The sequence below is a fragment of the Notothenia rossii genome (assembly GCF_949606895.1).
Source record: "Notothenia rossii genome assembly, contig: scaffold_191, whole genome shotgun sequence".
Taxonomy (NCBI): domain Eukaryota; kingdom Metazoa; phylum Chordata; class Actinopteri; order Perciformes; family Nototheniidae; genus Notothenia; species Notothenia rossii.
Window position 1 is genome coordinate 1 of NW_027640202.1, and position 25,967 is coordinate 25,967.

General features: G+C 40.2%; 2 protein-coding genes across 2 annotated transcripts; both read left to right on the forward strand.

Annotated features, from left to right (window-relative positions):
• Positions 1–321: 321 nt before the first annotated feature.
• LOC307026974 (threonine--tRNA ligase 2, cytoplasmic-like) lies at positions 322–5,332 on the forward strand. The gene is made up of 4 exons (XM_079695130.1): positions 322–1,314; positions 2,533–2,605; positions 2,701–2,815; positions 4,761–5,332. The coding sequence occupies exons 1-4, from the start codon at positions 1,199–1,201 to the stop codon at positions 4,907–4,909; spliced, it is 453 nt and encodes a 150-aa protein (XP_079551256.1). The 5' UTR covers positions 322–1,198; the 3' UTR covers positions 4,910–5,332.
• A 1,001-nt stretch (positions 5,333–6,333) lies between these two features.
• On the forward strand, positions 6,334–18,642 carry tm2d3 (TM2 domain containing 3). Its single transcript, XM_079695131.1, has 6 exons — positions 6,334–6,517; positions 8,057–8,158; positions 9,882–10,042; positions 10,525–10,699; positions 12,512–12,587; positions 16,812–18,642. The coding sequence occupies exons 1-6, from the start codon at positions 6,412–6,414 to the stop codon at positions 16,975–16,977; spliced, it is 786 nt and encodes a 261-aa protein (XP_079551257.1). The 5' UTR covers positions 6,334–6,411; the 3' UTR covers positions 16,978–18,642.
• Positions 18,643–25,967: the final 7,325 nt, after the last annotated feature.

A 25,967-nucleotide genomic window follows, 5' to 3' on the forward strand; every position in this document is an offset into this window, starting at 1 on the left:
ATATGAACCCATTGTCTGTAGCTTGGTGTTTCTGCCTTTAGTCAGTTTTTAGTGATAGCCTTCTTTCCAGCAGCTAGGAGGATCTTGATCAGGTATTGATCTCCGACATGTACAGATCCTTCCATATGTCCCAGGTATAATACCAAACAGGTTCGAGGGATTCTATATCCTAATACCTTGCATATAACAGAGTGTACACAGTCCCAGAAAGGTTGAATCTTACTGCAGCTCCAAAACAAATGTGTATGGTGAGGTTCCTGATGTTTACAAAGTCTCCAGCATGATTGTTGAGTGTTTGTTTGTTTACTAGTGATTTTGGGTGTGTAAAAGAAACGAATTTGGTTTTTCCACAGAAATTCTCTCCATCCGTGTGACTGTGTAGTGGTCTGGTGCATTTTCCACATATCACACCACATCTCATCTGAGATCCTTTCGTTTAGTTATTTTTCCCATTTAGTTTTTACATAGAGTGTTGAATCTTTTTTGGCTTCCATCAAGCACGAATACAGGGTTGACACAACTTTGGGAACATCATCATGGTAAGCTCGTGCAATAATCTTTACAATAGGTTGTATGTCATCTTCATTTTTCTTAACCTTTTTTGTATAGTAGTCCCTCATTTGCATATATCTGAATAAATCTTTGTTCTCTAGGTCAAAGAGGTTTTTCAGGTCTTGAAAGCTTCTCATTTCTCCCTTCTGGATAACCGTGCATATGGCTGTTAAACCCTGTTCTGTCCATTGCTTGAATCTACAGTCATAGCTTCCTGGTTTGAATCCTTTGTCATAGGCTATCCAGTCTAATAGTCCAAGTTCCCTTCCCAATTTCAATTGTTTAATAATAGAATACCATTTTTCTAGTGTAAATGTCATAACATCCTTTTTTAAAGATGAAACAAAAAACTCAATATTTTTTTATTAGCACCTCAAGAAAACCCACTTGTTAACCCAGCATGTAAAAGTATGCACATACAATCAAATATACAGCAGGTAGTAAGTACAGTTTAAAGTACTATTTGCTTGTTTTGTGTATATCGCATATGTACCTTTCGCTTTACTTTGGAGAAAAAAATTACACATTTCGAGTCAATTCAATGTAAACTCATGTAGGTCTCAACAGCCTGTGTTCAATACTTGTGAGATATCTCGAGAGATTGTGGAAATAAAGTGATTTTTTTGTGACATCTCTCCCTGACTAAATGTCTTTCAGGACGGACGGAGACGATAAAGCCCGACCGGTCATCATCCATCGGGCCATCTTAGGCTCGGTGGAGCGGATGATCGCCATCCTCACTGAGAACTACGCAGGGAAATGGTGAGGGGCTTCCCATCTGTTCTATAGAATTAATAGCTTCATTTAATAAGTTTAGTGAGATTTAGATATCATTGTTCGAGATGTTACTCTCAGGTTCTTTGGGTTTTAGGCCTTTCTTTGTAAAGTCTGTCTGATCTTGACAAGCTTGAGGCTCACAGAGGACACATCGCATCATGTATTTCCCTTCTTTGTTTTAATTTAAGATTTGGGAAACGTTTGCGTTGCAGCAGCATAAAAAGACATGGCATTGTACAATAAAAATGTAAGACAAGAAATAAACAAGAAAGTAGAAAAATATACATGTTGAATTTAAAAAGGTATTATATATACATAAATATATGACGGATGGAATATTAAATATTGAACAGATTATATATGGTGGGGTTATCCATGATGGACAACAGCCTGTTCAGTGTCCTCCTCTCCACCACAGCTTCAAAGGGGTCCAGCTTGATCCCCCCCCCCCCAGCAGGCCGCAGCAGACCGCAGTCTTTTAAACAGAGTCTACTCACATCCAGTTTAACTGATGCTTATTGATGTTAAAAATCGTAAATGGTGTTAAGATTTTGAATTGTTTTGCTTTTATATTGATTTTTGTCTTAACAGTTACAATACCATTTGACAAACACCTATATAACACATTACAGGAAAGGGAAAACCCCAAAAGCATTAAAGGGCCTCTAACTATACCTAATGAAAACAAAGGAAACATTTGCATTGTCCTGCCACGGTGTGCAACATTGTTACAGTTGTTACGCTGTGTAACATTATAAACACTCTCCTTCCTGGCACATTTTCAACATCCCAGTATCGTAAACATTTCACAAAGAAGTCCCTTTTTCTCTGCCAAACATAGGTAAATATATCCATCCTGTATATTGCTGTAGAGATTGCTTTACACTCTGTCTCCGTCCTACACAGACTCTGCAGTCTCTGTAGAAGCTTTTAAAAAAAACTACTGAAGACCTATCTTTTCACATTGGCTTTTGTTTCTACTCGAGATGTGTGTGAAGTGTTCTGTTATTACGTTTGTTCCTTTCGGGACTCCACGTGGTCTGTGTTTTGTTTTTAAGTTGACCTTACATTTCTGCCTCATGTGGTTATTGTGTTCATGTTTCTGTGGTCTTAATTGTAACTTGTGTTCTTACTTGTGAAGCACTTGTATTCTATTTCTGTGAAAGGTGCTATACTAAATACTTATTATTATTATTATTACAGGCCTCTGTGGCTCTCTCCTCGTCAGGTGATGGTCGTGCCCGTCAACACGTCCTTTGAGGATTACGCAAAGAAAGTATGTCCTATTCTTCTCCATCTTAACCACATGGAACTACAGTCACAGGAGTGCCTCAGATTTGTGTAATGCTGAACCGTAAATGTTGTTCTCAGGTGTGTAAGCAGTTTACAGAAGCTGGCTTCATGGCGGATGCTGACCTCGACTCCAGCTGTCTGCTGAACAAGAAGATCCGCAACGCTCAGCTGGCCCAGTATAACTTCATTCTAGGTGAGAAAGTAAATATGTAGGAGCTCTGAGTGACCTCTGAGACGAGAAGATGTTTATCCTGCGTTTGCTGCTATCTTTAAAAACACAGTTATTCGTGACTCCCACAAGAATTTGGTCTGTTTTAAAGACAGTTTTATATCACGTTATTATACATGATAGGAAGAACATGACAGGTCAAAACAAACACTACAACCAGTGGTGTTTTTATATGTACAAAAGTGGTGGGGCACGAACAACTTGTAGTTAGATGTGTATATATATATGTGTATATAAGCTTCTGGTGGCAGAAGCTTATATATACGGGTATAAGGAAAACACAGACACTCATCACAAGGTCACAATATCAATCGATCCAGCAGAGCAATAGCCTGTAGGCAAAACACAGAAGATCAACAAAAGATATAATAAAATGAACTTACCAAAGCTGAAGTAGACGGTCAACTTCATTCACTTTCTTTCCGTTTGACTGATTTAATCGCTATTCGCTGCTCTCTCTCGTCTCCCCTTCACTACAAGGTAAAAAGGTATGTACTTACAGCCAATCAGCTCTCTGAATTATGAGATGACGTTTGGTAGGTATGCCAGCACAGTGCCCCTATGGTGATTATTTTTTTGCCGCACACATTGAATAGAAAAATACTCTCAGCATGAGCAGTGTAGTTTTTACAGCAACCATTCACTTAGACAGTGAGAGAGAGGGGCTTGACCAACGTCGCTCAAAACGGCTGAATAGCTACACTGTAGACACTAATTAGAAGAACGCAGACTAAAACAGCAATGTACAGACGAATCAGATGATTAAACATGATCTTAAAATATATTTTAAGATGTATTTCTTTTGCATTTATTTGCATTTTTTTGGAATTCATATTTGAATTACTTTCTGCTGACACTAGCCCCACCTGCCCCTAATAACCAGTCGCCACTGACTATAACACACTTTAAATCTTGTGGTGTGGGTTTGTTTATTGGCAAAAGTACAGGTCAGTTTTTTGTGAGTCTTTACATAACTGTAGAGAAGCAAAGGGGGGAGGATTTTATAACATGGAAAGATGAAAGAATATGTTTACAGAAATAATAAAAGAAGGTAGGCAAAAAAAGAATTTCCTCGCTGGATTTGATTAATGACGTCCTTTGGTCCAAACATTTGATTCATCCAAAATGGTTGCCCTGCTGTGTGAGGCTTTCCTTTAGCAGCCCCCATTATTCTATGTATTGTATTTATTTTGGGTATGTGCTATGTAGGGTGTCCTTCTCCCTTTTGGAATGCTGGCTCTGGAGTCTATTTGTAAATTCTAGGAGACACCGTAATGTAGAGGGAGGAAACATACTGCTGTATGTGCTGCTCAATATACGATTTAGTGGCTGTAAATGTAAAGGATTACACCGTTCAACAATTTAGCATTTAGTAACAGCATGAGTGAAGATAAGGCAACTAAAACAAGTGCAATACCAATTACTGGGCATTTTAAAGTCCATATTTTACCCTGCCGACAAAGGTTTTTAAAACCCTAACAACATGTTTGATATTATATCTGCTTTAAATATGGTTAAAGTTACATAATTATTGCATCAGAATAACTTCAGACTTAAAAAATCTATCTGCAGCTACAGCTGGAGATCAATTTGCATTCAAATCCCTATTCAATACTCAAAATGAAATCATTTAAAAAAAGATAGAAGAAAGAAAATGGCCTAAAAATTTAATAAAAATATGTTCTAAGGTCATATTTAACTGTCTCTAATCTCACCATTTGAACAATTATGAGTCAAAATAAACATTAATAAAAATGTTTTTAATATTTTGACGCTGGCCCACCACCTTACGTTCTTGTATTCAGCGGCACAAAAGCAGGGATTGTGTTAGGGTAGCTGTGTGTGTCTGTTGTTGTGTGTGTGTGACTTGGCCCATGTGAAGCTGTTGTGTCTCCATGTGTCTTGGCAGTGGTCGGGGAGAAGGAGAAGATGACTAACGGCGTCAACGTGCGCACACGAGACAGCAAAGTCCACGGAGAGCTGTCGGTGTCCGAGGTGCTGGCCCGCCTGACCCTGCTCAAACAGAGCCGCTGTGCAAACGCCGAGGAGGAGTTCTGATCCACACACACACACACACACACACACACACACACACACACACACACACACACACACACACACACACACTCTCATACCTCCACTACAGTTATTAGTGGAGAGGGGCATGGGATGGCACATGTGAAAATGGTACAGAGAAAGTGTAATCAGACAGGAAATGATTTTCTGTGAGCAAATGGGAGGAAAAGGGATTCAAAACTACATTAAATTGCCCATTAGTCATGTGTGAAGGGTAGAAAAGGACACGTTTGTGTACGATGTGTTGGTATTATACTATGTGGAAGTCTATTCCTGAAGGGAAGTTGCTCGATAATTTAACAAAACAATGTGAAGATTGTTATAATGAAGAATCTGTGAATTTGGCACTAATTTTCCACAAAGGTCTGTCTCTGCAGGGAAATAAAATAAAATGACTGAATGTTTGTTTTGTTGTTTCTATTTTCAAACTATAGAAATCTTTTGTTTCAGAATAATTACATGTTATGATAAATAGCAGTGTTTGGAAAATCTGCTGGTTTAAATGTTGCCTTCAAACTCTTTTCTTTCAGTCTTTTCACACTAAACTAGGGTTTTTGGTGATATATACTATGTTTTTAAGATATCATACATTTTGGTGGCCACCTTTGATTATGGATGTGGTGAACGATATTAAGCTCAGAGAAAGGAGAACATGCCGTGGAGAATGCAGTCTCAGCAATGCAGTTATAGGCTAACATTTTAGCAAAAACGTTGACTTCAGGCCAGGGGTCAGAGGTGGTAAGGTACTCCGATCTTGTCCTTGAGTAAAACTAGAAGTACTCAGATCTTTTAGTAAAAGTAGAAGTACCAGAGTGTAGCAATACTGTTACAGTAAAAGTCATGCATTCAAAATGTCACTCAAGTAAATCAAAATATACTTAAAGTACCAACAGTAAACGTAATCATCGTGCAGATTGGTCCATTTCAGAATAATATATATGATATCTTTTATAAGGATTGATCATTAAAGTGTTCTCAAAGCTGGTAAAGGTGCAGCTCGTTTGAATGACTTTGTATACTGCAGGGTAGCTTGTGAATTTACTCCAGGTGGAACTAAAGTCTGATTTAACACTTGATTATATTTCAGATCATTAATCCAGATCTGCAAAGTAACTAAAGGTGTTAAATACATGTAGTGGAGGAAAAGTACACCATTTACCTCTGAATTGTAGTGGAGTAGAAGTATGAAGTAGCAGAAAATGGAAATACCTAAGCAAAGTAACTCAACATTTTACTTACTGTACTTGAGTAAATGTATTTTACACCACTTTCAGGGGTACATAAGTACATATACAGACTAAAAATAATAATAAAATAATAATAAAGACATTCAAAAAATAGTTATAAAAACAAAAGGTAACATTTCAGGTTAAACATTTATGAAATGCCTGTCCCATCCTGCTGCACCTTCATCCCTTGCCTGTAGGATCGTAGACTCTCGTTTTTCCCACATGCCCTGAACGCATCTCTGGTTAGCTACAACAATGGCTCCTCTCTGTCAGATCTGGAGACCGGACCGAGGACGCTGCTTTAAAACCTACGGGATCATCTTCGTTTTGTTTACAGACCTGGTCTTACAGAGTGTTAACGGTATGTGGAACAGTTTCATTATCAAATCAGATTTGACTAGATTACATCTGTCGTTATCCTACTAACGTTAGCTTCCTCCCAATGAGTTAGCATTAGCTGGTTAGCCTGCGAGATCCCGTTCATTCCTATGAGAGTTCATTCCTGGTTTAATTTGAGATGTTTAATTAATTGTGAAATTATATTACATACACAAATGTACCAGTATTTATATTTCATACATCTGTTGTTTTTGTAGATGTGATAGGCATTATGAATTGTGTTTTAATGTTTGTTGATTGTTATGTGTGTGCAGGAACTGCAGATGGAAATCAGCTTTTAGCTATAATCTGGCATATAGCATCTGTTCTCTTTTTGAGATCAATTCATTTGTATGCATGGCCCTTGTTCAATTAAGATATATAATAATAATATAATACAAAGTTACTCTGTAGCGCATGAAGCCTAAAACAGCGAATGTAGATTCAGAAAGTACCCGTTTGTGGGCCCATTGAGCATGCGCAGTAGAGTGTTTATTAAGCCCCGCCTCCTTTCCCCCTGCTCTTGGCTCAGTGAAATGAATGGAGAGGAAATAACTCTGGATTTTAGCGCCTTTTACACATTTTAGACCCTAATAATGGCCATACAACTATTCGTGCTTGGTAGTTTATTCAGCTAAAAAATAAATCCACGCTGATTTACACAACGACGTCAGGGAAGCTGTAGTACCACCGATTGACCATAACGTAAAATCGGCTTCAACCAACGGATCACTTTCAGGGGGCGTTGAGCTATAGCTAGATCACCTAGGGTTAGCGATGAAAACATTGGATATAGTGTGTAGCGCTGATTTAACAGACGTGTATCTAATAAAATAGACATTATCGTTATTAACATAGTGTTTAAATCATGATATATGAGAGCTAACAGTTGACTGTCCCCCTGCTAATTTCAAGAAGTGTCTCTAGTCAGTTAACGCACCGGTGGAGGAACTGTAACTATCTTAGCTTTAATGTTTTATTAAAATATAGTCATGCAGTATAAATTGCTTCAGCGTATACTATACTTCTTATTTATATTGAAACATAGCCTGCTTGAAACACGCCAATGCAGCAAAAGTTGGTGGTCATTAGTTACACAGTCAGCCCACGATATGGATAAATAAATACTTGTTGCCACAGCAGCAGTGTTGTCAAGCATCGCACGTGAGCTAAAGATATGTAAAATATAGAATAAAATAGAAATGTAATAAACAAATAAATGTCCTTAACAGCAAAGGTGTACATATTCACAGTAGAAAAGACATACATCACTAGAGTATCTAAATAATTCACAATATAAAGAAAATACTGAAAACTCACAGAAACATAGTGACATCGATCGGAGTGCATGATGTACACATCATAATTGTGCAAAGTAGCGGTTGTGGGTATTGTTCTGGATTATAGAACATGAGAAACTTAAGAAGCTATGGAGCAGTGAGTTCATAACCTTTGTTTAATCTGAAGGATAAGTATAATTGTTGTTGTTATGTTCTTTATTGTCTGTCTGTGTGCTTCTCAGGTTATCTGAGCTCTCCTCATGTGGGTAAGGAGCCTCCGTACCCCAGAGAGTCCCAGCATGCACCTGTCATCACCAGCCCAGTGGTGCCTGCTGCAGCCTCTGGTAAACACTTAGAGATAACATAAATAATGATGAATATGACCTCTAACTGAGGTTTATTTAACAATACAGCTAAAGGCGACCACTGTTGGATTGTGTTGTGTTCTTTTGTTTGAAGACCAAGAGTTAGTCTAAAGAAGACCAGGAAGCTTCTTGAAAAGTTTAACAGTATTTATTAATGCAATGGTATAGTAGGTTTACAAGGGAACACAGCTGTGGTTCCTAAATTCAATTCACTGGTCCAAAGTCAACTTCAAGCAGTTAGCTGTCTGCGGTAGAATGAATGAAAGAGGGCTGACGTCGACGGGGGGCCGGTCTTCTTCTGTAGCCTCTGATGACGTAGCTGTAGCGTATCCCTTATGGTATTTTAATACACAATTAATCTGCTGTTTGTTGGTCATTAAACACTTAATAATAGTAGTAATGTAGTGTCGATGAGTGAGAGTTGGAGACGGTGTGTTTATTATGTAACTCCACGCATCATTCTCCTTATATTCAGACACACGATATACTATGAGCTACATGCTACTATGAGGCTTAAAACGATAACAATCTGAAACCGTAACTCCAAGGTTTTGCCCACGTCCGGTCCGTGGAAAACACTGCTACAGTAAATGATGTCCCTTAAAGTCCCGGCACAATATATTGATTATCTCTCACAAATGAATATACCTACAAAGAAATACAGCAGTATTGAGAGTAGTCGGTAGTAGGATGATTTAAAAACATACATACAAGACTCTCAGTGCATTTCCCATCATTTGCAGGATATTTTCTCGATAAATCGATGAAATGTTCCGAAGAGTGTCAGAAAATAGGGAAACATGTCCATCCCAGATTCTAACAAAACTCTGATTGGATGTTTTTCATTTTATACAGAAGCTATTCTTCTAACATGTATTTTGCTTTTCGAAATAACCCACAAACCAGACCACGAAAAAAACTGCTTTTTCTGTAATAATTGGTCAACTTTTAAATAAATGAAGAGCGAATTACTTTTTTTTTTTTTTGTGCTGATCTCCAGACAGCTTTAATGGAGTAATCAGTGATTGGCCTTGCTCGGTGTTAGTAATTTACCTCTCACTGCCTTATTTTCTAGATGTGTCTTTAGAGTCAGTGTTTTGTTTACAACTGCATTGCCCCACCCAGCCAGGATCCCAGACATGAAGTCATAACTTTAAAGGTCCCCTATTATACTGTTTTTCATCAATATATTATAGGTCTCAGATATATGCAGAGCCTGTCTCTGATTGGCTGAAACACCAAACAGATCATTGCAGCATTACCCATAATCCCCTCTGTTTCAGCCCTGTTTCCAAAGTGCTGATTCTCTGTCTGTTACTTTAGATGAAAATAAGGAGCCCCTCCCCACGCCCCTCTGAGAGAGATTTGGTTACAAAGAACACAATGGTGCTCTAGGAGGAGATTCCGGTGATAAGGTGGGGGTGGGTTTACCTTGGTTGGTGATTGGCTAATGGTGACACAAGACAAAACATCGTTATGACATCATAAAGTGGCCAAAATCTCATCAGATCATTTTCAGACAGGTTTTTATAGAAATGGATCAAAAAGAGAGAGAATCTTTTTTCCTGAAACTTTCAGAATCTCTTTCCACAGAAAAGACAGGAAAAAGTGGATTTTGCATGATGTGTGAACTTTAAATCTGTGTTACAACTTTGATTATTCTTGCTAACACTTTTTCAACCTTCTGCTTCCTGTTGTGCAGTTTCTCCATCAGATGAGGAGAGCTACACCTCCGGGTGTCCCAGCGGGGGTTTGTGTCAGCGCCTGCCAGCTGACTGCATGCTCTGCAACTTCCATCACAACTGCACCTACGCAAAAGCTACTTCCTTCACTTGCAAACCCAGGAAAGGAGTTCACTGTATAGTAAGTAGCACTTCATCTTGTAATAGACCTTTGTTGTATGGAGGGAGAGAAGTGTTTACTCAGAAGGTTATTTATTATTACTTGAGTTCATGGATTCAAAGGGAAGTGAAGCATGTTGAGTCTTGATTTACTCGTAGTGGCTTTGAAAGTGGAAGTTATCTTAATGATGCTTCACAAAAGGCTCGAAGACCACTCATCTGGTCACGTTATTGCCCCCCCCCCCGGACCCAAAAAAATGGGCTTCCCCTACATTTTTCCCCACGCTACTGGAAACAGAGGGGATTATGGGATGCTTCAATGATCTGTTTGGTGTTTGGAGCCAAACACTTCAGAGACATGTTTGTATATATCTGAGACCTATAAGATATCAATGAAAAACGGTCTCACAGGAGAGCTTTTAAAATCCTTAGTTCAATGAAAATAATCAAACTTTTGAATATCTGTGTTTTGGTACCTGATATGTTTCTGTATGTTCCTCTCAGGGGGAGTCGGGGCAGCAGCAGACGAACTTCTCTCTCTCCATCAGCTGTCAGTTCTGCTGGCAGTTGGACCCGTCTCAGTACCGCTGCTTCAACTCCACCAGCTGCATGACGGTGTCCTGCCCGCGCCGACGCTACAACGCCACCTGCGACGTGCTGGACCACGTGCACTGTTTGGGTACGGAGATAACACGCTCTGCTGTTTCAACTTTCAAGGCTTTTATTGTCATGTGTACATAGCTACAGTGTGGTTATGTACACATGACAACAACACAGATATAATAGTGCAAGTAAACAAATAAAATAGAATAGAAATAGTGCAATAGGAGTCTAGTGTAACGCCTGCATGGTGCCGATGTACACTCAGAGGTCTAATCCTTTTCTCAGAATCAGAAACAGGTTTATTCCCAGGTGGGTTGACACGCACGAGGAATTTGACTTGGTTTCGTGGTGCAGACATAAAAGTAAAAAATATGTAATTCGCCTACATTGGAAGCACGCTTTGGCTCCATCTCATGTTCAGTGGATCAAGGAGGTTCTAAACGATGTGAAGTTGGAAAAACTGAGGTTCTCTCTTAAGGCCCAGACGCACCAAACTGAGTCCAAAGAACACGTCCCGACGGAACACGTGTTGTGTCGCCTCACGTCTCCTGCGTCTTGGCCATGTGTCGCACTGGAACACATCGCAAAGACTTCAGCCGACGGCCAAGTAGCACGTACGAACTGCCCATGCGTGAGTGGCAATAACTCTTCTTACCAGCAGGCGGCGGTAGTGTGTATTCGTCATTCAAAAGAGGCAACAACCGGAAGACAGACTGCGTGATAACCGAGAGAAGAAGAACAGACTGCGTGATATAAACAAACAACGAATAGCGTGTTCCATGTTCACTCTACAGCGAGAAGCTCACGGGGCTTTCCCCAACCTGTGTCGAGAGCTGGAGTTCAATGGAATCTCAGATTTGCCTTCTTAATAGTTTGTTTGGATCCCTCACTTCCGTTTCGCTTCTCATGCACTGATTCGCTAAGCTGAACAGCCAATCAGAGTGCTTTCTTTGGCCGTAGTGCAGATCAGGCAGGGGTGCGGATCGGGTAGTGACACTGGACACACCAATCTGAGTAGGGCGACAGGACGCTCATCGACGGCCAGACATCTATCGACGGCCGAAATCGGCTTGGTGTGTCAGGACCTTTTAGAGGTTCTTTAAAGAACCCGTTTTTGCCTTTCATAGAAACTTTGGATATTATGCCTAACAGCTCAGTTGATGAGTCCTTTAGGTTCATATTATTCTTATTGTAAGATTATGTTTGCTCACATTTTTTCATTATTATTATTATTATTTATTTAGAATTTATTATTATTATTCGTTTGTTTTTTGTGCTTTAATTTGGTTTCTTACCTGAGCTCAAAGCGGGTTGGGGCTGGGATGTTTAAAATGGAAAACTGAAAGTGAGCGTTATGTATTAATACAAATAAATAAAAAACAAAGATAGAGAATTATTATAAGAACTATAATAACATTAAAAATAATTCAAAATATAGTACAATCAAATATGGCGTATTTACAATGTGATAGAATGGAATAAAATATGTGCAGTAATAATAAAAGAAACCGAGCTCATTGATAAAAGGGAAATGAAGCATGGTATGTTAAGTCGTGTTGTGCTCATAGCAGCTTTCAAAGTGTAAGCCATCTTAATGTTGCTGGACAAACATCCCGAAGACAAATGGTTGTGTAGTTTGGTTAGGGAATTAGTTAATTTAAGAAATCAGAAGACTTGAATTGCTCTGTTTGAGTGACCTAGTTTCATTTCCCAAAATGACCCTTTCCCCCTCCAAACCAAAATGTTCTCTCTTCATATCTTTCCGTGTTAATAGAAATGTTTCCACGTAGGATTATTAGTTTTTTCCTCTAGTATTAAAGTATTGTTTTTATTAGTTGGAGTTTATGTTTGGCACACCATGTCCACTAAATGTTTTTTTCTCTTGCAGGTAGAAGAAGTTTTCAGAAACGTTTGTATTGTAACTGGACCGGGGGATACAAGTGGTCAACATCATTAGCACTCAGGTAAACCAACTGCTACGAGAGCTGCGGCAATAAGTGAACTAATTGATTAGTTGCATCTACATGTGCATCAACTGTTTTGATAATCATTTAACTTTGCAATTTATTAATCATGCAAAAATGACAGATATTCTTTAGCCTCTCAAATATGGAGAATTTCTGCTTTTCTCAGTTTTATTGAATCTACATTTCTTTAGGATTTCTTCTGACAAAACAAGAAATGTAAAGCTACACGTTGGACTTTGAAAACCCATATAGGCCTAGGCAGGGGCGGATCTAGAAAAATGCTCATGGGGTGGCAAGAGGGTGGCAGGAGATTTTGAGGGGTGGCATCCCTGGCAGAAGTATATGCTGATTTAATGGCAGTCATATCAATCAATTTTGACTTGGAAAGCCACAATATTAATATTTTAACTCAATAACATTTGGTCACATTTTTGTGGCACATCAGTAAAGCCTTAAATATAAATATATAAGGTGGCAGACATAATTTAATGAATTTTAACTGAATGAGTTGGTTTAACTCTTAGACCAGCAGGGGTACCAAATCTATGCAGACTGCTGCAATAAGTACATTAATTAACTGTCTCATCGATGTGTGTCTGTATGAATATGATCATATTAACAATCATATTATTCCTATCAGCTGTCAATCCCTTTTATGATTCACATATTCAGTGTTATTATTGAATAAACTATATTTTTTGGAGGAGTTAATGATGAATGTTCCTCAAGATGCTTGCCCACCCTCCTTCAAATTTGAAAGACAAGTAATTACTATCATATATCAAAAGATTCAAAGGAACAGTTCAGCGCCCCACGACTTTACAAACAGTTACAACCTTGACTTTACATCAGAAAGAACAAACATTAAAGAAGTGACTAACTGCATCAGTTAGGATTACAAAACGTGTATTCAGCTAAAACATATACATCGCTGCAGTTATTATCCAGTGGAAAGTCCGTACCTACTGGCCTAGTTAAGTAAAAGTGGTTACTTTGTTTTGGCTGGGCAGTGTAGTTTTACGTCTTATTTGACTTTCTCAAGGCTTAAAACTGTTTTTTGGGGGCAGACCCCCACAAAGAAAAAATATATATTTACACACGTAACGTCATCATCTTAACAATTTATTATGCTCATCGAGTCATCCGTGAGCAGAGCTTCAAGTTGGCATGCCTATAACAGCTGAATGTGGCGATTACCATCTTGTTCAGCAAAACGCCTCACAAACTTATTAAGATTTAAAGCCAGTGGCGGGCGGCCTAGGGGCGCCGCCCCACCTCTTCCCACATACAAAAAATAAAAATAAATAAATAAATTTAAAAAAAAAAAATATATTTAAAAAAATATATATTTCAAAGATATATATATTTTATATTTTTTATTTTTAATGAACAAGGTAAATATCATACAATTGGTATCAGTAAAATGTATAATCTACAATAAAATCTTGTTTAAAATAATTGTGTTACGATGTCTAAAGTTACTGATAAGTCACATGTTTCCTGCCTGGCCTTGCCCTTGGCATTAGTTTATCATTACGGGGCGCTGCCCCCGAGCCAAACAGCAGCAACCAGCACGTTGCAAAACTCTCAATAGTAAACTGTGCCGCCGAAACAGAATTTCAGCCAATCAGCGCCGTCAAATATTTTGGTTACGAGGGCGGTCACGTTGGCGTCCACGTTGCTTACGTGCGTTGACGCGAGTTGTTTTTTAGACTCGTGAGGAACTGGGGTAGTATCTATAGTAACGCAGTGTAGGCGGAGCAGTGACGTTCAATGAGCTCCCCAGAAAAACAACACAGCTGTTAGCTCTTAGCACTCAGAGCTCACAGCTCTTCATATCTGTTCAGAAACTAGACGAAAGTTAAACAAGTACAAACCACATACTGTCTGTGTCATGGCGAATACAGTCGCTGGTTTATTTATGTCTGTATAGGCCGTTGTTGTGAGTGTGGACGGTCGGAGCATTTACAACGTTAGCTAAGCCAAATCTCCATTAGAAAACACGCATTTTAAATGGTTTTTCGCCTGCCGTCTGTCTGCAGACATGTCAAAGCCTTAATTCATGGTTTTTACTATCCGGTATCAGTATGTTGTTACTTCGGCATAATTTTGAAATGTGTATTACAATTAAATCACGGTCAAATATGTTCATCTTGTTGTAGTTGTAGCCCCCTTGACAGCGATTCTCTCTCTAGTTTAGCAAACTCAGCCCGACTCAGCCTGGTTGCTCCTGGCCCTAGAACCAAGATTTTATGGGGCCATTACATCACCAGAAGTCCCAATTTAAGGGGTCATTTCTCCCCAAAAAAAAATGTTTACTCACTATATCAACAGCCCCACCAAAAATATTTTCTACCAGCCGCCACTGTTTAAAGCTATCGGGCATTTTGATTCAATGCTGAGTACAGCCTGAAGAACCTATCGAGGATTACAAAACTAATGTCACAACAGGACTTAGAAAAGCTTGTCCATGCTTTTATTTTCAGTAGACTTGACTGCTGCAATAGTGTATTCACAGGACTGACAACAAAATCCATCAGAAAGCTGCAGCTGATTCAGAACGCTGCTGCACGTGTCCTCACTAACACTAAAAGAGTGGATCACATCAGTCCGGTTCTGAAATCTTTACACTGGCTTCCAGTCGGCCAAATAATTGATTTTAAAGTACTATTGCTAGTTTTTAAATCATTACATGGTTTAGGACCAAAGTATATTGTTGAACTCCTGCATAATGAGGCAACATTTAGCTATTATGCCCCGACAATCAGGAACAAACTACCCAAATCATGCACGTCCGCAGAAACGCTTACTATTTTTAAATGGAGACTAAAAACATATCTCTTTGGCTGCTTTTAATTGAGCTGCTCATATTCGCACTACAGTATGCCTTTTAAACATGTATTGTATACCCGTGGTGTTTATTTGTATTATTTTATTATCTTTGTTTTGTAATGTCTGTCGTAAAACGCCATTATATGTGTTTTTACTGTATGTATTCCTAAAAAGTCTTTTAATTTGTTTTGTAAAGCACTTTGAATTGTCGCGTACAGAAAAGTGCTATATAAATAAACTTGCCTTGCAGCCAAACCTGACATGCTCTTCTCTGTCACTGTAGACCGCAAATACCTCATTCCTTCCGTCTACTTGGATCCGAAATGCTTCTCGTTTTACGCTGTCCCCCCGTTCAAATGAAATCGCCGCCAATCATATTTCCAAGCTCCCGCCAGGGCCGGGGGAGGGGTTACAAGGCTCGCGTCTTGTGCTGCATTCACTTGCACTCGGACATTAGAGCTTTTCTCTCATAAATGTCCGATGAGCCACAACTTTTCTTTCAAAACAAAGGTGCCAACTGGGGTGGCAGCTGGGGTGGCAAGTCATTTTTCTGAGGTGGCAGCTGCCACCCCGTGCCACCCCGTAGAACCGCCACTGGGCCTAGGCATGTTCCTCAATTGACCGCCATAAAGAAAAGGAATTAGTAACCATCAGATCAAACACACACACACACACACACACACACACACACACACACACACACACACACACACACACACACACACACACACACACACACACACACACACACACAAAGAACAATTTGATACATTTCCCGCTCTTATGTGCCCATCCCCCCACATGGATCACACCTGGCACACGCAATACATGTTCAGTGTCTGTTTTTTGTATATTAACTGCAGTTCTTCATGTATACCAGTAGTCTGATACAATATGTACAGTTTGAAAGGGTGTGAAATGAAATTTGGTGATGATTAATGGTTTTTGTGTTAATGTAATAGCAGTTAAAACAGGACCGGTCAAATTTGACCGTGAACACCAAAGTAAGGGGGGGAAACGAAGACAATAGGAGGTTAAATATTGTGCAGTAAGATGAAATATAAATACTGTTTATTACAGTGATAAATAAATAGTGAAATGACAACAGATGAATGCTGTTGGAGGCACTTCACTGAGCTCAGGTGTTTAGCAGTCTGTGGGATGAAACTGACGTTGATTGTGTTTCCTCCCGTGAAAACTCAATATTTTTCTTATTTGATGAACTACTCAAGAGAATAATCCTTATCATCACTAACCCTAACCCTGCCACTCGTATCACAGTTTGACCATCTTAGATGCTGGAAATGTCCTACAAACAAATGTTAATCAGTGTGTGTGCTCTCATAGCATCTCTGACGTAGATTGTGTGTTTCCTCCGTGCCTCTGCAGCATCACGCTCGGTGGATTTGGGGCTGATCGCTTCTATCTGGGTCAGTGGAGAGAGGGGCTGGGGAAGCTGTTCAGTTTCGGTGGCCTCGGCATCTGGACTTTGATCGACGTGCTTCTGATCGGAGTCGGATACGTTGGACCTGCCGACGGCTCTCTTTACATCTGAAGCTCTGGAGAAAACGTTCGGTCGCTCGGTGCCCTCTTCACTCTCTGAAGACTGAAGATCTGGTCTCTCTTCACTCTCTGAAGATCTGTGTCCTCTTCACTCTCTGAAGATCTGTCTTCGCTGCGCAACACGTCCCCATCCCATCTGCTAAACGGCAGGAAGTGTTTTCCTCTTCACACCAGCCACGACTTCACCCACACACACACATCAGATCCGTCTCCACATCACTCTCCTGTCGAACGCTCCGCTGATGGACCTGATGAACGAGGAGACGCTCAGGATCTGAAGTCTGTCTTTGGTGTGACTTCACTGCTACTGTATAGATAGGTTTCCTGTGGAGAGGGGCTCACACACACACACACACACACACACACACACACACACACACACACACACACACACACACACACACACACACACACACACAGACACACACAGACACACACAGAGAGCAGTGTGTTACTACCCCTTGTTGCAAAGGTAAACGTGTCAATGGGGGGTCAAGTGGTAACCATGGCTGCCAAGCTTTTAATGGGGACACCAGAAACAAAAGGTAATATTTATGTGCCGGGGGAAAGCATGAATACACAGAAGGGAATTTGTTTTCTTCTTTATGGACGACAGGCAGTCGTTCAGCGGTTATTTAACATTTCCCTACATTAAGTCAGGACACAACTGTAACAAAGCGTTTGTAATTTATTCGTCTTAAAGGGATAGTGCAGATTTCTTTTGTGGGGTTGTATGAGGTGCTTATTCAGTAGGTGGCATTACGCCGGAGTAGAAGAATGAAAATGAACACCTAAAATAATCTGTTAAATGTGTGCTATATTTTAAATCCTCCACCTTATCACAAAACAGCCCTTTACTGATAGGAACTGAATGCCTAAGAGTTGTTTCCACCCACTCAATAACTGAAGTAGATGATGAGTGCAGCAAATCTACTGGTGCTAATTTTGAGCACTTATTGTGTGACTTTGGTGTTTAAAAGGGTTAGATAAAATACACAAGTCACACAAAAACTCAAACAGATCCGACGCTGCATTAAACCTGAAATACTTTCTCATTTTGTCTGGTGTCTGATCATTATTTATTTCAGTGAGTCTTTAATAGGTTCGTTTTTTGAGGTTATATGTGTGGATAAGTACCTCACACATAAAACAAATCTGAACTGTCCCTTTTAAGGATTATATTAAATGACACCCTGGCTTCAAATGTTGTCAACTTTATAAAATAAGAGTTGAAAACTGGAAAAAAGAAAAAAGACACGCAGGGGAACAACAACTCAATTTCCTCTCATCACTTACTGCTACATGATTTTTTGGAAATGCAAAGATAATGATCTTTATTTCTCTGATTGCACATAACGAAACGAGCGTGTTGCACAGGCAAACTGCAGCTATACATGTGGTTTCCCGTGCTGGAGATATTGGAGATATCCTGTGCATCCGGCTGGTATTTTTTTTCTTTCATGGCTCATTATCGTTCTTAACATTTTGGAAGCAGCTCTGTGTCTTCTGTTTTAATGAGACGGTGTGGCGCTAATGGGCTCCTTCGCACTCCATGTAAATATGTTTTCTGTTCCTCAGTGGCAGGTCATTCTCATCTGTTTCAAACACTGTAAATGACATTTTTAAAGTTCTGTAAATAAAATGGTGAAATAATAAACGTGGTTAATATGATTAAAGGGTGTCGGTTTATCTACAAGTGTCTGTCCTCGACTTAAAGGTAGGGTAGGTAAGAATGGAGAAACCAGCTCGAGTGCGCTAGAATTTGAAACTACGCAGCCGAAAAAAATCTGCCCCTTCCTTCAGACTTCCTTACAGAGCCCCTCCTCCAACACACACGAACGCGCACATGACCAATGAGGGCACGAGATAAGTTTGTGCACGAGTTCGAAGGCTGACAGGCAGGTAGGCCATCCGGTTACTTTAGCCGGACCGACTCAGATGATTGGTCGTGCTTTTTACAGCACCACGGCTTCCACAGATGAAATGTTTTTATGTATTTATTCTCAAAGCATTTATGTATTCATTGCTATCGGGATGTTAAGAGCACTCCATGGAATATAACAAAGTGTTTCTGAAGTGATTTACCTACCCCACCTTTAGGAAATTATTGTTTATCTAACCGATGTGATTTTGTCAATATATAGATTAACAACACTGGGCTTTCCTGCAAAGAGTCGAGCAAAAGCACATCTTAAAATCTTGTGTTTGCACATTGCTTTTGTTTATCAGAGATGTACTTTTGAAATAAATTAATCCGCATGAAAAAAACATTCGTAAAATCTTTAATCTGCTAAATTAATGTTGTTTAACTGAGACCAAAACGACACATTAGTCTACTAAGAGGTGTCAGGAACGCAGCTTAATGTTTTCATTCACTCTTTGAATTATGGGAGCGTTTATTTGAGCCGTACTGCACTGATACAATTCATGTTTTGTTGAAATTAAAGTATAAAAATGCTTAAATAAGGGTCTCAAAGCAGGGACTAAGCACCCTTTTGGCTACAGACAAGAGCAGAAATTAAAGAGGACATATTATGCTTATTTCAGGTTCATATCAGTATGTAGTGTCTCTACTTTAAAGAGTCATCATATCCTGATGTTCAGGTGTATATCAGTAAGTAGTGTCTCTACTTTAAAGAGTCCTCTCCTGCTGATGTTCAGGTGTATGTCAGTATGTAGTGTCTCTACTTTAAAGAGTCCTCTCCTGCTGATGTTCAGGTTATTATCAATATGTAGTGTCTCTACTTTAAAGAGTCCTCTCATGCTGATGTTCAGGTGTTTATCAGTGTCTCTACTTTAAAGAGTCCTCTCCTGCTGATGTTCAGGTTCATATCAGTATGTAGTGTCTCTACTTTAAAGAGTCCTCTCCTGCTGATGTTCAGGTGCATATCAGTATGTAGTGTCTCTACTTTAAAGAGTCCTCTCCTGCTGATGTTCAGGTGTATATCAGTATGGAGTGTCTCTACTTTAAAGAGTCATCATATCCTGATGTTCAGGTGTATATCAGTAAGTAGTGTCTCTACTTTAAAGAGTCCTCTCCTGCTGATGTTCAGGTGTATGTCAGTATGTAGTGTCTCTACTTTAAAGAGTCCTCTCCTGCTGATGTTCAGGTTATTATCAATATGTAGTGTCTCTACTTTAAAGAGTCCTCTCATGCTGATGTTCAGGTGTTTATCAGTGTCTCTACTTTAAAGAGTCCTCTCCTGCTGATGTTCAGGTTCATATCAGTATGTAGTGTCTCTACTTTAAAGAGTCCTCTCCTGCTGATGTTCAGGTGCATATCAGTATGTAGTGTCTCTACTTTAAAGAGTCCTCTCCTGCTGATGTTCAGGTGTATATCAGTATGTAGTGTCTCTACTTTAAAGAGTCATATCCTGATGTTCAGGTGTATATCAGTAAGTAGTGTCTCTACTTTAAAAAGTCCTCTCCTGCTGATGTTCAGGTGTATGTCAGTATGTAGTGTCTCTACTTTAAAGAGTCCTCTCCTGCTGATGTTCAGGTTATTATCAATATGTAGTGTCTCTACTTTAAAGAGTCCTCTCCTGCTGATGTTCAGGTTCATATCAGTATGTAGTGTCTCTATTTTAAAGAGTCCTCTCCTGCTGATGTTCAGGTGCATATCAGTATGTAGTGTCTCTACTTTAAAGAGTCCTCTCCTGCTGATGTTCAGGTGCATATCAGTATGTAGTGTCTCTACTTTAAAGAGTCCTCTCCTGCTGATGTTCAGGTGCATATCAGTATGTAGTGTCTCTACTTTAAAGAGTCCTCTCCTGCTGATGTTCAGGTGCATATCAGTATGTAGTGTCTCTACTTTAAAGAGTCCTCTCCTGCTGATGTTCAGGTGCATATCAGTATGTAGTGTCTCTACTTTAAAGAGTCCTCTCCTGCTGATGTTCAGGTGCATATCAGTATGTAGTGTCTCTACTTTAAAGAGTCCTCTCCTGCTGATGTTCAGGTGTATATCAGTATGTAGTGTCTCTACATGTCTCCATGCTTTAATCTTCAAAAAGCTCTTTATTTTTCTCATACTGCCTGTGCTGCAGCACCTCTTTTCACCCTCTGTCTGAAACCAGAGCCCAGTCTGCTCTGATCGGTTAGCTGGCTGGCTCTGTTGTGATTGGTCAACCGCTTAGAGATGTCCCGCCCCTTAGCCTATCACGTACAATATGTTGGAACGCTAGCCAATAGAAGCGCAGGTGTTCCATAGTGATGTCACTACTGAACGTTCCAGAAGTAAACAAAGGAGTTCAATGGAGGGACCACTGGCATTGTAGCCTTTGCAGACCATTTACATGCACTAAAACCTATATAAGACACTACAGGGAAGTGAAAACCCCAAACAGCAGAATAGGGCCTCTTTAAATGTGGATGGCTTTCTTGTCCGTTTACAATATGCATCATAAATATTGGTCAGCCTGCAGAAACGCTGTTCATTTACTTCTGATGCTACACATTTTAATTAGAGGTCAGTATTATATCAATGTATGTGTGCATAGCAGATGCTCAGTTTCAAGCAGCCATGATCCTTAGTTTCCTCCTTGAATACCAGGCTCTGATTGGAATTGTCTATTATTAGCGGAGGTCATTATCACAGATGTCTGTGCTTTTCCTCACATTAAACATGGGAGAGGTGCCAGAGGCCTGTGTGTGTGTGTGTGTGTGTGTGTGTGTGTGTGTGTGTGTGTGTGTGTGTGTGTGTGTGTGTGTGTGTGTGTGTGTGTGTGTGTGTGTGTGTGTGTGTGTGTGTGTGTGTGTGTGTGTGTGTGTGTGTGTGTGTGTGTGTGTGTGTGTGTGTGTGTGTGTGTGTGGGGGGCCAGTCTGTTGCAGAGAGACACTATCTGCTGTCACTGGAAAATTGCTTTTTCTCATGGCATCGTGGTGTGAGAAACAGTGGTTAACTACTGAAAGATTATGTATTTAATTGAAATTAAAATTAAAGATGATAGTTAGAAATCATGTTCAAGAGAGGAGAAATGCATGAAACACAGAACATAACATATTTCAGATGAATGTATGAGTATTAGTGATGTAGCCGTTATTTGTTAACTACATACATTAGATTTGCATTTTTCTTTCTTTCTCCCAAATCTTTGTCTATTTTGTAAATTCTTGTTTAATTTGTTCTTTTATTAGTTGTGTGTATTGTATTCTAGTTTTAGTATCCCAATGTGTATGTCTTGTAACCATTTGTGTCACATAATGCTAGTGTAGAAAAAGAAACATATCACAGGAAGGAGAAATACTTCCCTCCTAGCATGTTATCTTGATTTTTGTGTCGACTTCTCCTATTGGCTGCTTTGCTGAGGCTGTTGTAAATGTACTCCACCCTAATTCCACTTCCTCAAATCTGTCACCGCCCCCTCACACTCGCTGCAGCTCCCACCCACTGACGGATGCAAGTGTGTGTCATGCTCTCGAGGAGGAGGAGGAGGAGGAGGAGGAGGAGACGTAGAAGGCTCTCTAATATTCTGCAAGTCACCTTTTGGAAACGTGCAATTTAAGTATTGACAGAAAGCTTCTGCAGCTTCCCTCTGATTGTTACTACTGACTGAGCATGACCTCACTCTGTCTGAGTCACTGTGCTGATGTGTGTTTGTATTACTGGGTGTAGCACCTTAAACATGGAAGTGTGTCTACATCTATCTGTGTATATGCACGTAAATATGAGTCTGTTATGATATACTTCATGCATCTAACACAAGGTGGCAGAGAGATACAAACGTGCCACAACGACCCAAAACACTTCCATTAGGAGAAACCTGCTGCACTTTCAAAAAAGTATAAAAACACCAGTGTGCCAAAACACATGCAGAAACATCTTCACGCAACACTGGCAGAATTTAGAAAACATTCACCAACTTGATGAAACGTGTGCAATGCTTACTAAAAGGCAGCGGCTCTACTCCATGATTGAACTTGTCATCTTATCCCTAAAGGAGATGCCAGCCACCATCCGGAGAAAACCCATTTCAACCGCTCGTATTCGCAATCTCGTGTTTTCCGTCGTGACCCATCCTTCACAGATGAGGAACAAAGATAGACTGATAGATTGAACGTTTTGCCTTCTGTCTCAGATCTCTTTTTGGTGCGATGAAGCTACTGCTACCCTGATACTCCGGCCCATCTTACATTACATTGCATTTAGCTTTCATCCAAAGCAACTTACAATAAGTGCATTCGACCAGGAAGATACAAGCTTGAAGAAAGCAGAATCATGTAAGTACATCAGGTTTCAGAACCAAAACATTTCAAGTGCTACTCAACTGGCTTTAGATAAGCCAGTCCTTTGTTAGTATATAAGTGCTTTGTTAGTAATTCTATCGCTCGAAGTGGAGTCGAAAGAGATGAGTTTTCAGTCTGCGCCAGAACATGTGCGAGCTTTCTGCTGTCCTGATTTCAACGGGGAGCTCATTCCACCATCATTCTTACCCTCTATTGTTCTAAAGAAACAAGGCCCCGAGATACTTGGACTCCTTTACTTAGGGTAAGAACTCATTCGGAGGGGACAGTCCATCTGTTTATCTGCTGAGAACCATGGCCTCAGACTTATAGGTCACAAACCGATGACTCCAACATCACCTTCAAAAAGCATTGATTCAATCCTTAGCCAAACACACAGCTGCACAATAATACACTCATATATTGTATATTTTGACATATATAATACAATATATATCTTATAAACTATAATAGAATACCTATGTGTTTTTTTGTTGTTCAAGCCACCAGTGCCTTTATTTAGGTGGCTACTCAGCTGCCTGTAAGAGAACCTTTCTGTCTGTTAAAAATGACCTCAAACACATGCTGTAAAGTTTTGCTCTTTAGTTCTCACTCTGTAATCTGATCACACTCGGATAAATAGCTCAATTACTGCCCTATACAAAATCTTATCTATACAAGAATGGCTACTGCCAAATTACAAATAATAGCCGGAGTGGTGTTTGGTTTTATTATTCCTCTTTGTGATCCTGATGATAATTACATGTGTGTGAATAATAGTTTAATTTTGTGCTACTTATCCCAAATGGTCCATTTTCACACTGTTAGAATGAACAGTCGTTGGGAGTTTGGCCAATATGTGTTCTGTCGAAGGGAAGCTTAATCACGACTTCATGATTTTTGAATTGCTAATCATGCAAAGAGGAGAACAAAAGTGTATTCATCCCTCTCTTATGCAATCCCACTTAGTCCCATCGCAGCTCGCCGAGCTTCAGCTTTGACCCCCTATGTCCTCCCATTATGTTCACTCCCACAGCAGATCACACCTCTGACAAAACGTGGACAAACACGGCGCTGTAGCCACGTGAAATAAAGAAATCTCTGCAAGCATCCAACTGAGTGAGAAATTAAAGAGCCGCTAAAATAATCACCAGCCTTCGATACAACGCCGAATCAGACGGAGTAATTAATTAGCTTTTACATTAATCAGCAGAGGACCCTTTAATGACAATATGCTCTGCATTATGAATTCAGAACAAATGTAAAAGACAAAATAAGGAATGCGCTCTTGCCATTTGCTAGAACATGCAAATCATCCCTAGTGCAGCCAATTATGTTATTAAAGGCATTTATAAGATGATAATCTAAACATGAATAGAAAGGGATTTTAAAGAGGCCCTATGCTGTTCATTTCAGGTTCATATCAGTATGTTGTGTCTCTACTTTAAAGAGTCCTCTCCTGCTGATGTTCAGGTGTATATCAGTATGTAGTGTCTCTACTTTAAAGAGTCCTCTCCTGCTGATGTTCAGGTGTATATCAGTATGTAGTGTCTCTACTTTAAAGAGTCCTCTCCTGCTGATGTTCGGGTGTATATCAGTATGTAGTGTCTCTACTTTAAAGAGTCCTCTCCTGCTGATGTTCAGGTGTATATCAGTATGTAGTGTCTCTACTTTAAAGAGTCCTCTCCTGCTGATGTTCAGGTGTATATCAGTATGTAGTGTCTCTACTTTAAAGAGTCCTCTCCTGCTGATGTCCAGGTGTATATCAGTATGTAGTGTCTCCACTGGGACATGTCTCTATGCTTTAATGTTCAAAAAGCTCTTTATTTTTTCATACTGCCTGTGCTGCTGCACCTCTTTTCACCCTCTGTCTGAAACCAGAGCCCACTCTGCTCTGATTGGTTAGCTGGCCGGCTCTGTTGTGATTGCTCAACCGTTAAAGATGTCCCCCCCCTTAGCCTATCACGGCCCGTCCAGACAGCAGCGTGCGTTGAAGCTTGCCGACGGGCGTGTCTGCAACTCGACCAACAACCAATCACATGAATCTCCCGCCCCTGACACACAAGCAGCGGTTTGATTGGCTAGAGCTTGTACTGGCATATGAATCGATTGGCTGACGCTTCTGCCGAGGCTTCAAAAGTTGAACATTGGCTCAACTTTTGCAACGAGCCACGCCAGCAAAGCTCCGCGTCGCTTCCCACAATGCAGTTCGGCGAAAAGTGACGTCACCCCATTCAAAGTGAATGGTGAAGCTTTCAACGCACGCCGCTGTGTGGACGGGCCGTTAATTACAATGTGTTAAAGCGCTAGCCAATAGAAAATTGAGTGTTCCATAGTGATGTCACTATGTTAGGGATGTGTGAGAGAGAGGGTGTTTCTCAATCTCGAGTAAAGCTGCTCCAGAGCCACTATTTCAAGCATACTACGTCATCGAGTGCCGCCGAAGGACTTTTCCAATGTCCAGCATACTTGGAATTCTACCGAGCGTAGTGAGAAATGTCCAGGCTGCACATGTGTAGACCATGGTGTAGACTCCGCGGTCTTAAAATCCCCACAATACTTTGCGCACTGACCAATTTCCCCAAATCTGTGGCGGAAAATGTAAGGCGGGGCCTCTCATATGACGCGCACCTGCACACTTGCTCGTCTGTTCCACTCTTCGTTTTCTGAATGCCAGGAAGTATTATTGCCTCGCTTCTGAAGCAAGTGACTCGGAAGACATGTGCTACCAAGCAAGCGTCCTCGACGTTGAGAAACACCCAC